Here is an 11890-nt window from a genome sequence, read left to right as displayed (position 1 = left end):
ATAACGGGGTGAGAGTGACACCTAGTGGACAGAGGCTGCGATGCTGCTCAAACCCTCACAAGGCACAGCGCGGCCCCCAGGACCCACCAAGGGGGGCTGAGGGTAAGAAGCCTGCCCGGGAGTGAAGGCGGGGACTGGGTACCTTCCTTACGTGCTCTACTGAGACGGCCGGAACACCCTGGTGGCCCCGAGAAAGGAGGGAGCATTAGACGTTTAAAAGAGAGGAACTAGCCTGCTGGTGTGGCTCAGTGGTTGAGCACGGACCCATGAACCAGGAGGGCACTGTGCACATGTCCAGTTGCGCTGTATCCCCAGTAGGGGGCGTGCAGAAGGCAGCGGGTCAATGATTCTCTCTCATCACGGATGTTTTATCCCTCCCTTCCTCTCTCTGAAATCAATTAAAATATATATATAAAAAAAAATACAATAAGAGCCTTCAGGTGGCTGGCTCCGGGCCGGTTCCTGCTGAATGAGCCCCATGAGCCGTTCCCATGAGAACAGTGGGCGGGGTTACGTAAGGCGCAGGGCGATGAAGAGTGAGGATGGACATCTCGCCCTGGGACAGGCTCCCGAGTCTGTGCCCTGGAGGGTCGCCCTGGGAATGGTGCCCCATGCCAGGGGGAGGAAGCATCGCTGCTGGGGCCTGAGCAATGAGCTGATTTCAGAAGATGGAGAGATCCGCACAAGCGATCGAGCCCAGTTTCCTTCCTGTTACAGGGGCTCCTGGAGCACGCGAGGTCATCGGAGGAGGGGGGTGGGGGTTGGCTTCTCCGAGAGAGGAGGGTGGCTCAGGCATGCGTGCAGCTAGGGATCCTCTGAGTGCGCAGGGAACAGGGCGGTGGCGCCCGCAGACCCCACCCCTGCCCTCAGGAAGTGTCCAGTTGTGTTAGGAAGGAGGGGCAAACGAATTGTGAGCAATCACAATACTTGTGCAAAGAAGGTGAGGGGTTCATGGGAAGATCTGATGAGGAGACGAACCATATGAAGGTGGACCGAGTCCGGTGAATAAAAAGTGCCTACTCGTTGTCTTTAAGAAAAACTGTTGAATGAGCTAAAATGGTTAAAATAATTCCTATGGAGGGGCATCCACCACAGGCCCCTGGGGGCAATCACTTTAAGAGGGAGCCCAGGTGATCAGCCAAGCCAGCCTGAGGTCGGGGCAAAGGTGTGGTCAGTCAGGCAAGAAACAGAGGCTCAGAGAGGTTGGGCCCTGTGCCCAAGGTCACACAGCTAAGTAGCTGCAGAGCCATAAGACTGAACGAGGGCTCTGTTGTCCTACCCTTTGCCCGCAGTTTCTGCTTCTCTCTCTCTCTCTCTCACACACACACACATTGCACCCTAGTCCCATTGGACATAGAAGAGACTGCAGCGGACCAGTTGCAAGTCACACTTTATTTACTCGCCAAGAGGCCTGGGGGCAGGGGGGAGGGTCCTGGGCAGCAGACCAGGCCCCTGGGAAGGAGGAAATGGGGGGCATTAGTTGGAGGGGTGGAAGGCGCCCCGCTGGTGCCACTGCATGTCACGGATGCGGCGCACAGACTGCACCTGGGGGTGGGGAGCCCCAAAGTCACTGCTGTCCTTGTAATCTCCCTTCTCCAGCAGGTACTGCAGCCCGCGGTAGCCAGGGTACTGGTAGCCGACCCACCTGCAGGCCCGGAGGCGGGAGGGCACATGGGAGACAGAAGGAGAAACAGATGAGAGAGGGGGGGCGGGGGGAGTCCATCCAGAAACGGTGGACTGGATCGCTTGTGCTGATGTCTCCATCTCCTGAAGACTGAGCCCCCCGGTTTCACCCTTAGCATCCCGCCTCTGCTTCCTTCCTTCTCCTGATGGGGAGCTCACTGCCCCATGAAGCACCTTTTGACTGAAGGCCTGAGACTGGGATCCGTGGAAGGAGTTGATCTTGAGTTCACTTACGTTTAGAACAAGACAGGCCTCTTCCCCCAAGCCCAAGCCCAGTGGCAAGGCCGCCAGAGGAACCAGCAGGCTTGGAGAGGCCCATCTGACGCTGTCAACATAGAGGGCAGGGGTCCTCAAACTTTTTAAACAGGGGGCCAGGTCACTGTCCCTCAGACCGTTGGAAAAAAACTATGGACAAATTCCTATGCGCACTGCGGGCCCGGGACGAGTCGGCTGCTAAGCAGGACAGGCAGCGGCACCCAGCGGGCCGGATCAATGTCCTCGGCGGGCCGCATGTGGCCCGCGGGCCGTAGTTTGAGGACGCCTGATCGAGGGGATCCCTCACTCTTTCCGGTACCCGATAGAGTATCTTCTCCCCAGAAAACATCACACAGCCTGGCCCACAGACACCTGGCCCGCCCCGGGGACACCTCAGTTCTGCTCCTCAGTCTGGGGGTCCCCACGCGCCGGCACCCCTGCCGCTCTGGCCTCTGCAGAGTCCCTCCCGCTCACCAGGGGTCCCTCTGGACCCTGCAATTCCTGCTCTTTTCTGAGATCTCAGCTCACGAGTCCCTTCCCCGGGGAAGGAGTCCAGATGTGTGTGATTCTTAAATCCCTTACAGTTGTCCCCGACTAGACTGTCAGCTATGCAGGGAGAGGCCAGGCCGCTCATACAGGGCCCGGCACATGGCGGCACTCGGCGAGTGGGACCAGTGGACGAATCGACAGTGAGTGAAGGGTGAAGGGCGCTCTGGGGAGTTGGACAGACCCCAGGATGCCAGTCGGTGATGGTAAACTACCCCCCGTGGGGGAACAACGTCTTGATTTGTAGCATGTTCCCCAATTCCCGTGGTGTTCATGCTCCCACAATGGCTGATTACAAGCTGCCAATGATTCAACCACCAGCTTATGCAAATTCTGAAAAATTAACAGTTGTCTCTTGCAAGCTGGTATAAGCCGGCCGCAGCACACCGCTGCCCAAGCCCCCCCGTGGACCCTCTGACATCGAAATGTCCCCCAGTGAGACATCCCCCGGTGCTGGAGACCAAGCTTCATGTGCCAAAGAAGGTCCATGTGGTGGGAAATGACAACTCCTTCTACCCAACTCAGGAGTTCACGCAAGATCAGGCCAGCACGGTCTGCCCTGGTTGGGTAGTTCAGTGGTTAGTGTTGTCCCAATAGGCCAAGGTGCGGGTTGGATCCCCGGCCAGGGCACATACAAGAATCAACCAATGAATGCATCAGTAAGTGCAACAACAAATCGATGTTTCTCTCTCTCCCTCCCTCTTCCTTCCTCTCTCTTTCTCTAAAATCAATTGGGGGGCGGGGGGAGGCCAGCAAGGGATAGGCTCCCTGCCTCACAGCTTTGTAGGACACTCAGCTCATTCTCAGGCTTCTGCTACCACCCCTGTGTCTCCCCCCTTCTTCCCCCAGACCTCCCCACCAACAGGAACCTTGAGGTTAAGGCCCCGGTCTCCCTCCTCTGAAGGTAGGTTGTTGCCCAAAAGGCAGGTCGGGTGGAGCTTCAGGGCTGAAAGCACCACAGGTGGCGGGTGGCATCACGCCCAGCTTCCGCTGTGCAGACTGTGGTGGGGAGTGAGCAGGGACACCAGCGCTCAGGGCAGGGCGGGACTTAGGACCCAGGGTCCCGGCTCCTGGCGCGGGGGCGCCGGGCTGGTGTGTACTCACGTGCCGCTCTGCACCCGCACGGAGGACACCCTCTCCTGGTAGCCGTGGGCGTGGAAGCTGGGCACGTCATCGTCGATGATCTCCATCTTCTTCCCCGTGAAGTTGGGGTTCTCATAGAGGACGATCTTGGGCTCCTGGCTGTCCTGCTGACGGGGCGTGGGGGGATCAGTGCCGAGGGGGGGCCACAGTGAGCCCCCCACCCCTCCTTACGCCTTGGAGCTGGGATCAGCAGCTACACCATGGCCTCTGCCCGGGACCCCACCACCCGAGGGTCTGTGACAATTGCCAGTGAACAGCGGCTGTTAGTTGAGAGCCTTTTGGGCTGCTGTCCTGAAACGGACACTCCAAAGTCTACACCTGGGGGAATATTTGATTCTGAAATGTCATTTTCCCTCCCACAGCCTCAGCTCCCTGTTTAACATAAATGACAGCCACGAGCTACACACACACACACACACACACACACACACACACACATACACACATACTCACATACACATATACACACATACACATACACACTCACATACACACATACACACACACACACTCACATACACACACATACACACATACTTACATACACACACTCACATACACCCATACACACACTCACATACACACACACTCACATACACATACACTCACACACACACATACACACACTCACATACACACACATACACATGCTCACATACACACATACACACATACACACACACTCACATACACACACACTCATACACACATGCATACACACATGCATACACACACATATACACACTCACATACACATATACACACATACACACACACACACAAACACACACTCACATACACACATACACTCACACACACACATACACACACAAACACACACTCACATACACACATACACACACTCACATACACACATACACTCATATACACACATATACACACACATACACACATACACATACATACACACACTCACATACACACATACACACACACTCATACACACACTCACATACACACATACATACACACACTCACACACACATACACACACACTCACATACACACATACACACACACTCATACACACACTCACATACACACATACACACACTCACACACATACACACACACACACACACACGGCCTCAGGGTGCCTCTAGGTGACATGACATATTCTGGCGTTCCTGCGTCTCCAGTCTCCTCCCGTCCTCCTGCTCCTGCGCCGTGTTTCCTAGGCTTCTCCTCCCATCCCTTCAACCACTTGTGCCATTTGGCCGATGAGGAAACTGAGGCTCAGACAGGTCAAGTGACTTTCCCAAGGTCACACAGCTGCCAGTGACAGAGCAACGTAGGAACCCAGGTGGGTAGAAGGCTCCGTCCAATGTTCCCCAACCTTCCGTCAGGCTTGGGGAGAACTGGACAGGGCTGGGAAGGCTGGGCGTGTGGCGGAGCCCTGCTGGGCCCTGTGCCCCCCGAGTTCAGACACCAGGAAGAATCAGGACCGGAGAAAGGCGACAGGTCACACCGGCTGGAGCTGTGAGTAAGAGCTAAGCCCCTCTGCACACAGCCACCCGAAGTCCTTCTCGTGCTTACAACGGCTACACCCGACGGAGCGACTGCTCTGTGGGAAGAGCTGGAAACCCTGGAAACGCCGGCCACACATACAGAGTGTGAACAGCGCCCCCCTGGACCGTTTGAAGTCCTGTGAATGGAGCTCCGTGGGGTGGGGCAGCTCGGGCTGAGCATGATGGCATCTCAGGACAGTAGACGAATATCCCCATTTTACAGAGGAGAAAACGGAGGCTCGGGGAGAGGGAAGGGACTTTCGCAAGGTCACACAGCCAGGAAGTCCCCTGCCAATCAGCAGGGCACACTGCTGGAGGCGAAGGCTTCTACCTGGTCCCTAGACCCCCTCATCCAAGGCGATAAGGAGGCAGAAGGATGAGGGGCAGGGGCTCACCACTTTGATGGGCCTCAGGGAGCTGAGGGAGTCCGTCCTCCGACTGCTGGTCCACGAGTCCCAGCGGGGGTACTCCCCCTTCTCAAACACAAACTGCTCGCCCTTGCAGTTGGCTTGTTCGTAGCCCACCCAGCTGCAGTGTGGAGAGAGAGAGAGAGAGAGAGAGAGAGAGAGAGAGAGAGAGAGGCTCACACCTGCTCAGCTCATCAAGGAATAGAAGCCCCACCCAAGTCCAAGTACAGCGAATCCAAGAGCACAATCACCTCAGTTATCCAGAACCCAGCGCTCTGCTGACTTCAACCATCTGGAAATCAAGCAGGAAATAAGCCAGACGGCCGGGCAGCAAATACAGACCTCCAGGCCCATGCGCCAGGGCCCAGGGTATGCCGGAGCCAACAGCCGGCACTCAAAACCATAAAACAAAACTCTGATGGCGGCATTTGCCCATTTCCCCCGTGTGAATGCTCCCTCCACGGCGGACACGCACTTCCACATGCCAGCATGCTGATAGGCGTCCGTGAGCTCTTGACAGCTGCTTCCTAAGGACCCGCTGCCTAGAGCAAGACTGCCGGATGGAGTATGTCCTCTTCTAAAAGCAGCAAGAAACAAGCTCACCCCTTCCATTAACGACTTAGGTGACCATTCTCACAGCCGTTACGGCACCAGCTGCAGGCTCACCCTGGCGACGAACCGCCTCAACACGCTAGGCCTTTGGAAGTGGTGTCTCCTTGACCCCATTCTCCTCTTTCCTCTACTAGTCACGTGTCCCCGGAGGCAATCCTTCCCTTTAAGGCACTATTTCTTGTCTCCTGTGAATCTCAGAGGCGGGGTTTTGTGTAATATTGCATGAAAGGGTAAAGGGTCTTCTTTAAGAAGAAGAAAGAAAGCAAAGAAAAAAAGTTGAACAGCCAAATGGCAATGAATACATACCTATCGGTAGTTGAATCTAAAAATTAAAATAAATGAACAAGGGACCTAATGAACAAAATAAACTGGTGAATAAAATAGAGCCAGAGGCATGGGAACATGGAACAGACTAACGAGTCTGAGACGGAAGTGGGGAGGGGTGGGAAGAGATTAAACACAGAATTTATATGCATGACCCATGGACACGGACAATAGAAGGCCTCGGGCGGGGTGGGATCCGGGTGGAGAGGGGCAATGGGGGGAGAAAGAAGGGGACATCAGTAATACTTTCAACAATAAAGTTGTTTTTTTGTTTTTTAAGAGCTCACAGCTGATAGCCCTGGCTGGTGTGGCTCAGTCAGTTGAGCATCCATCATCCCCTGCACCAAAAGGTCACGGGTTCGATTCCGATCCAGGCACATGCCTGGGTTTCCGGCTCGATCCTCAGTAGGGGGTGTGCAGGAGGCAGCCAATGGATGATGTTTCTATCTCTCCCTCTCCCTTTCTCTCTCTCTAAAAATCAATAAAAACATATATTTTAAAAAAATTGGGGAAGGGAGGGTGGATACAGAGCTGGAACAGCCAGCCCTAAACCTCCCGGGAGAGAGGACATTACTAGAGCCAGAGACGGGCCGTTCTCAAAAGGCCCACAACCGTGACTGTGACCGACCCCCTGCCTCGAAGAAGCAGCTGACCTCCGGGTCAGACTTTTCACATGAGCCCTGCCCCTTCGTCTTCCGGAGGACATGGCTGTCCTCATCCTACAGAGGGGGAAACTGAGGCTCCGGGAGGGAAGCCACCTAGCCCAGAAGTGGTGGAGGCAGGATCCGAACCCAGCTCTCTCCGACTCCGAAGCACACATCCTCCCGCAAGGCTGCCGGGCCCCGGATCCTGGTCCCCCGATTGCCCCAGCCTGGCACCCCGCGCAGGGGCGGCCTCCCCGGTACCTACGGTCCAGCCTGCACCAGCACGGAGCCTGCCTTGTCCACGCCCGTCTCCTTCAGGTTGGGGCAGGGCCCGCTCAGCTCATGTGAGTGGCCCTGGAAGTTCTCCTGCTCAAAGATGACGATCTGTAACGACAGGAGAAAGTCAGCCCCTGTCGCCACGGGCCGCAGGGCGGTGGGCGGGGAGGGGACTCAGGGAGCCTCGGAGGAGGCTGCAGGGTTCCTCCCTGGGGTCCCAGCCAGCAGGTCTGCCTTTCCAGGGAGCTCCCAGGCGGGGCTGGTACCACGGGGCCGCAGGGCACCGTAGGCGCAGCGAGATGCTCACCCACGCGCTGGAGTTTCTCCTGCTCCTGTGGGAGCTGGCCTAGCACCGCTGCCACCCACACCCTTGCCCGCATCGCCAGCGAAACCACACATACCTGGGCCTTTCTGGACGCCTCAGAGGCTTTGCAGGTCTCCCTCGGGCCTGCCCCCAGGACTCACCCGGTCCTCTCACCAGCCCAAGGCCTCAGAGCCAAGTGCTAAGGGGAGGCCAGTTGCCACTTTTTATGATTCCAAAGAGCATCTGGGGCACGGGGAAAGGGGGGAGGGCGGGGGGGGGGAGGGCAGAGGTTTTCCAGCCACTTCCCCAGGGGCTGCCTCTGGATGAAGAAGGGGGCTCAGGGCAGCGGCCTCCCGGGAGGGCAGCCGTGCAACCCGCCTGGCCAGCAGAGGCTGGGTGACCGTGCCCCTCTCTCCCAGGCCAGGGATTAGCCACAGAAAGCCAGGGATTAGCCACAGAAAGCCGGGGAAGGGAGGCCGGCCAGGGCTCAGAGACACATTCCGGGGCTCCATTCCGCCTTTAGGGTCACCGACTCCACAAGATGGTCAGGAGGCGCGGGCATCCGTGTTACCTCTCCTGCATCCAGCTGTGCAACCCTAGGAAGCAGCCCGACTGCTCCGAGCCTCGGCTTTCCCATCTGTGAAATGGGGGCTCGCACCTATTTTGCGGGGTCACCAAGGAGAGTCAAGAACATGGAAGTGAGGGGCTGCTTTGTCATTGCCCTGGCCTGGGAGACGAGGGCTTGCAGGGGTGGAGCGAGCGAGGAATGCCAGCCCTTCCGTTCATTAGAAAGGCCTCAGAGGGCCCAGGAGCTATTCGTGTGGCGGTTATTTATCGGCAAATGGATGCTAACGTTTTACACGTTTCTAACCCTTTAAACCTGCGCTGTGCATTAGCTACATAGACCTATGAGCAGGGGCAACTGGCCTGAATGAAGATGTGTTATCGCTGTAAAATACACATCAGGTTTGTAAGATTTAGTATGAGGAAAATCATGTAATGCAGCTCCCTCATAATGGGCCTATTGATTTCACATTAGACTAGACTGGGTTTAATAAAATATGGCAGGAAGATTCGTCTCATCTGTTTCTTTGCACTTTCTGAGCGTGGCCACGAGGAAGCCCTAGATGACGTCTATGGGGCTCCGGTTTTACGTCGATTGGACAGAGCTGCTCTAAGTCACGTGACACCCGCCTTTCTGCTGTTCCTCAAAGCCACCCAGCTCCTTCCGACCCCCGGGCCTTTGCACCCGCTGTGCCCTCTGCCTGGAATGCTCTCCCCTGCCCTGCGCCCCGATTCTCACGTGGCTGCTCCCTGACTTGACCTGGGTCTTTGTTCGAATGCCACCTCCTCAGAGAAGCCCTCTCCGAGCACCTTAGCTATCACGCCTGCCTCGTGCACCCTGACTCTCAGGAACCCTCACTTTTGTTTCCTTGCAACACTTCTCACTCCTTGAAGTCATATATTTACTGGGTTGTTTGTTGACTGTCTTTCCTCTAGAAAGTGAGCCCCTCAGGGGACAGAATGGGGTGACAGAGGGCAGTTCCGGGGTGGACGCCCTGCCCAGGCCCCAGTGCAGAGGGAAACAGAGGCAGCCTGGCGGACGTGAAGGGAGAGGTTTGGGGCAGGTTGGGTGTGATGAGCTTACATGGGGATAAGGACGGGGAGGGTGAGAAAGCAAAGAAGACACAGCAGCTGGCCTTGGTGGACCCCACAGCCGGGCGTGAGGCTGGGTCTGTGCTTTGCCTCTTCGCAATCACCCTACGTCGTGAATTCAATTCTCTTTACGCTGTGACTGAGGGAACCGAGGCTCAGAGCGGCCAAGAGGCTGGCCAGGGTCACACAGCCGTGTGGAGCCAGGACCCAAACCCCATCTCCCCTTCACAAGGCCTTTCTTAGCTGGGACGAGGGTCCACCCTGGCCCTACGGGGCCCCCATGGACAATAGTGTGTGGGGGGATGGGGGATGGTAAGGCAAAGAAACTTAAGTCTCCAAAGCCAGAGCTGGTGCTGGGGTTCTGACCTGCCCGTTGTGGGCCAGAGAGGAGCCTTCAGAATCAGCGCCCTCCCTCCCCACCCGCCCCATGCAAGGGGGGACACTGAGGCACAGGGAGGGCAGAGGCAGAGAGAGGGAGGCCCGGGAGGCAGATGCCAACCCCACTCCACAGAAGGGACTCTGAGACTGGTAGAGGCGCTCTGCCAGGCCCCCTGCACCCCTCCCACGTGGCACCTACCTTGGGGTTGAGGGGCTGTGGCTTGCCCGGTTGGGTCTGGTGGTCCGAGGCCATGGTGGGCTGTCCTGTGCAAGAATGACCTGGAGGACACGGGGCGGGGGGGATGGCAGTGAGGACCTTGCGGGCCCTCGGCTTTCTCACCGGGGGGACTCAGGCCCCAGCACTGCAGGCCTTGCCTGTTCACTGCCTGGTCGCAGGCTGCCCTAGAGCTGAGGCTTAGAGCGCTGCAGCCTTTGCCCAGGTCACCTTGGCAGGAAGTAGTGGCATCTGGGTTCGAACCCAGGTCTCCCAGTTTCCATCAGGGATGAGCATGAGAGGAAAAGGCAAGGCAAGCCAGAGAGGCGTTCTTACCAGCGACACCGGCCCCCGAGAGTGCCTGGGAGGCCGGCCGGCGGGAGGTGGCCTTTATATCTCCCCCCGGAGTGCCGGTGCCAAGGCCGCGTCCCCGGGGAAAGCGGGCCGAGAATGGGGGATTAAGCCCGCACCAAAGGCCAGGTCAGCAAATGCCCACAGACATTGTGTCTCCGCACAATAATGTCATTAGCTTTCAGATTTGGCCACGCCAGGGTGGTCAGGCGGCCGGGCAAGGAGATGCCCGCTTTGCATGCATCAGCTGTCTGGCTGCCAGGGCCGGGGCATGCTGGGTTCACCAGCGTGGTCAGGGGAGCTCTGGGGGAAGGCAGACAGAGGCAAAACTCAGTGGCCCTGGGTACAAACTCAAGTACAAGCACCATCCATCCATCCATCCATCCATCCATCCAACACCTACTCACCAGACATCTGCGTGGTGCCATGCTCTGTTCTAGGAGGTGGTGTCAGCCTGGACCTCCCTGGAAAGCTCACGGGAAGAGAAGAGTCCTCCGGGATCAGGAGAAATTAGCCTGGGAGCAGGTGGGGAGGACAGTGCCAGCAGGGGCAGGGCCGAGGCTAGATGGCCGAGGGGGGAGGGCCTGATGGCGCAGGGCGAGGAGAGCGAACTTCATGCTGAAGGCCCCTGGTTGTCCCAGCACCTGCTGTTCTCAGGGGAGGTGCCCCCAGGCCCCCAGGCCCTTGAGGTTGGGAGAAACCTCTGGGGATCCCCGCTGCCCGCCCCATGGCGGCCTCTCCACGGCCTTTACGCGTTCCTTCCTTGCAGCTCCTCTGTCGCTCTGTGTCTTGACGATCCAAGGTCAGGCAGGAGAGGGGACAGCGCTGCGGCTTGGAGACGGGGTTCAAGTGAGGAGAACCGCTCTCCCCATCTTTTATGCTTCCGGCACAGGCGCACACACATTCACGCGCACGCACACGTGCAAACGCGCGCACGCACTCCTGCGCCCGTGCACACACGCACGCACACGCACCACCCACGCCCCAGCCCGCTAGCCAAGCTGTTACCCCTCCGCAGCACTTCCCACCCCCTGGCATCACGCTACTCTCCAATTTGCTGGATTTTCAAAGACAAGTGTCCATCGCTGACCAAACGCCTGAACAAGATGTGCTCTGTCCACACAGTGAAATGCCGCTCAGCTTAGCATGGAAGGGAATTCGGGCCCATCTGCAACATGCGTGAGCCTGGTACACACAAATGCCATATCATCGCACTCACGTGGGGGTCCTCGGGCAGTTAAAGTCATAGAGGCAGGAAGTGGAACGGTGGGTGCCAGGGGCCTGAAGGAGGGAGGTATGGGGAGCAGGTGTTTATTGGGTGCTGAGTTTCAGTTTTGCAAAATGAATAAACTTGGAGACGGAGGGTCATAACTGTACAACCATGTGAATGTGCTGAACGCCACCCAACTGTACACGTAAAGCCATTGAAATGGTTGACTGTATGTTACATTTTACCACAGCGAAGGTCACGTCAACTCCCACCCCTGAAATGCACTGTCTCTCTGTCCTGGGGGCTGGGGGCTGGAATCGAGGCGTGGGCACGGCGTGCTGTCTCTGACAGCTCCAGC

The 11890-nt window shown here is 57.4% G+C and overlaps 1 protein-coding gene across 1 annotated transcript; it reads right to left on the bottom strand.

Moving 5' to 3' along the window:
* Nucleotides 1–1476: 1476 nt before the first annotated feature.
* Nucleotides 1477–10332, bottom strand: CRYBB2 (crystallin beta B2; the record flags this gene model as incomplete). The annotated part of the gene is made up of 6 exons (XM_080650000.1): nucleotides 10308–10332; nucleotides 9957–10036; nucleotides 7409–7527; nucleotides 5552–5684; nucleotides 3589–3731; nucleotides 1477–1645 (listed from the first exon to the last, which is right to left on the bottom strand). The coding sequence occupies exons 2-6, from the start codon at nucleotides 10008–10010 to the stop codon at nucleotides 1477–1479; spliced, it is 618 nt and encodes a 205-aa protein (XP_080506126.1). The 5' UTR covers nucleotides 10011–10036; nucleotides 10308–10332.
* Nucleotides 10333–11890: the final 1558 nt, after the last annotated feature.

The sequence above is a fragment of the Plecotus auritus genome (genome assembly GCF_963455305.1).
Source record: "Plecotus auritus genome assembly, chromosome: 13".
Classification (NCBI taxonomy): Eukaryota; Metazoa; Chordata; class Mammalia; order Chiroptera; family Vespertilionidae; genus Plecotus; species Plecotus auritus.
Note: the sequence above shows the minus strand (reverse complement) of the source record. Positions and strands in the feature narration are given on the sequence as shown.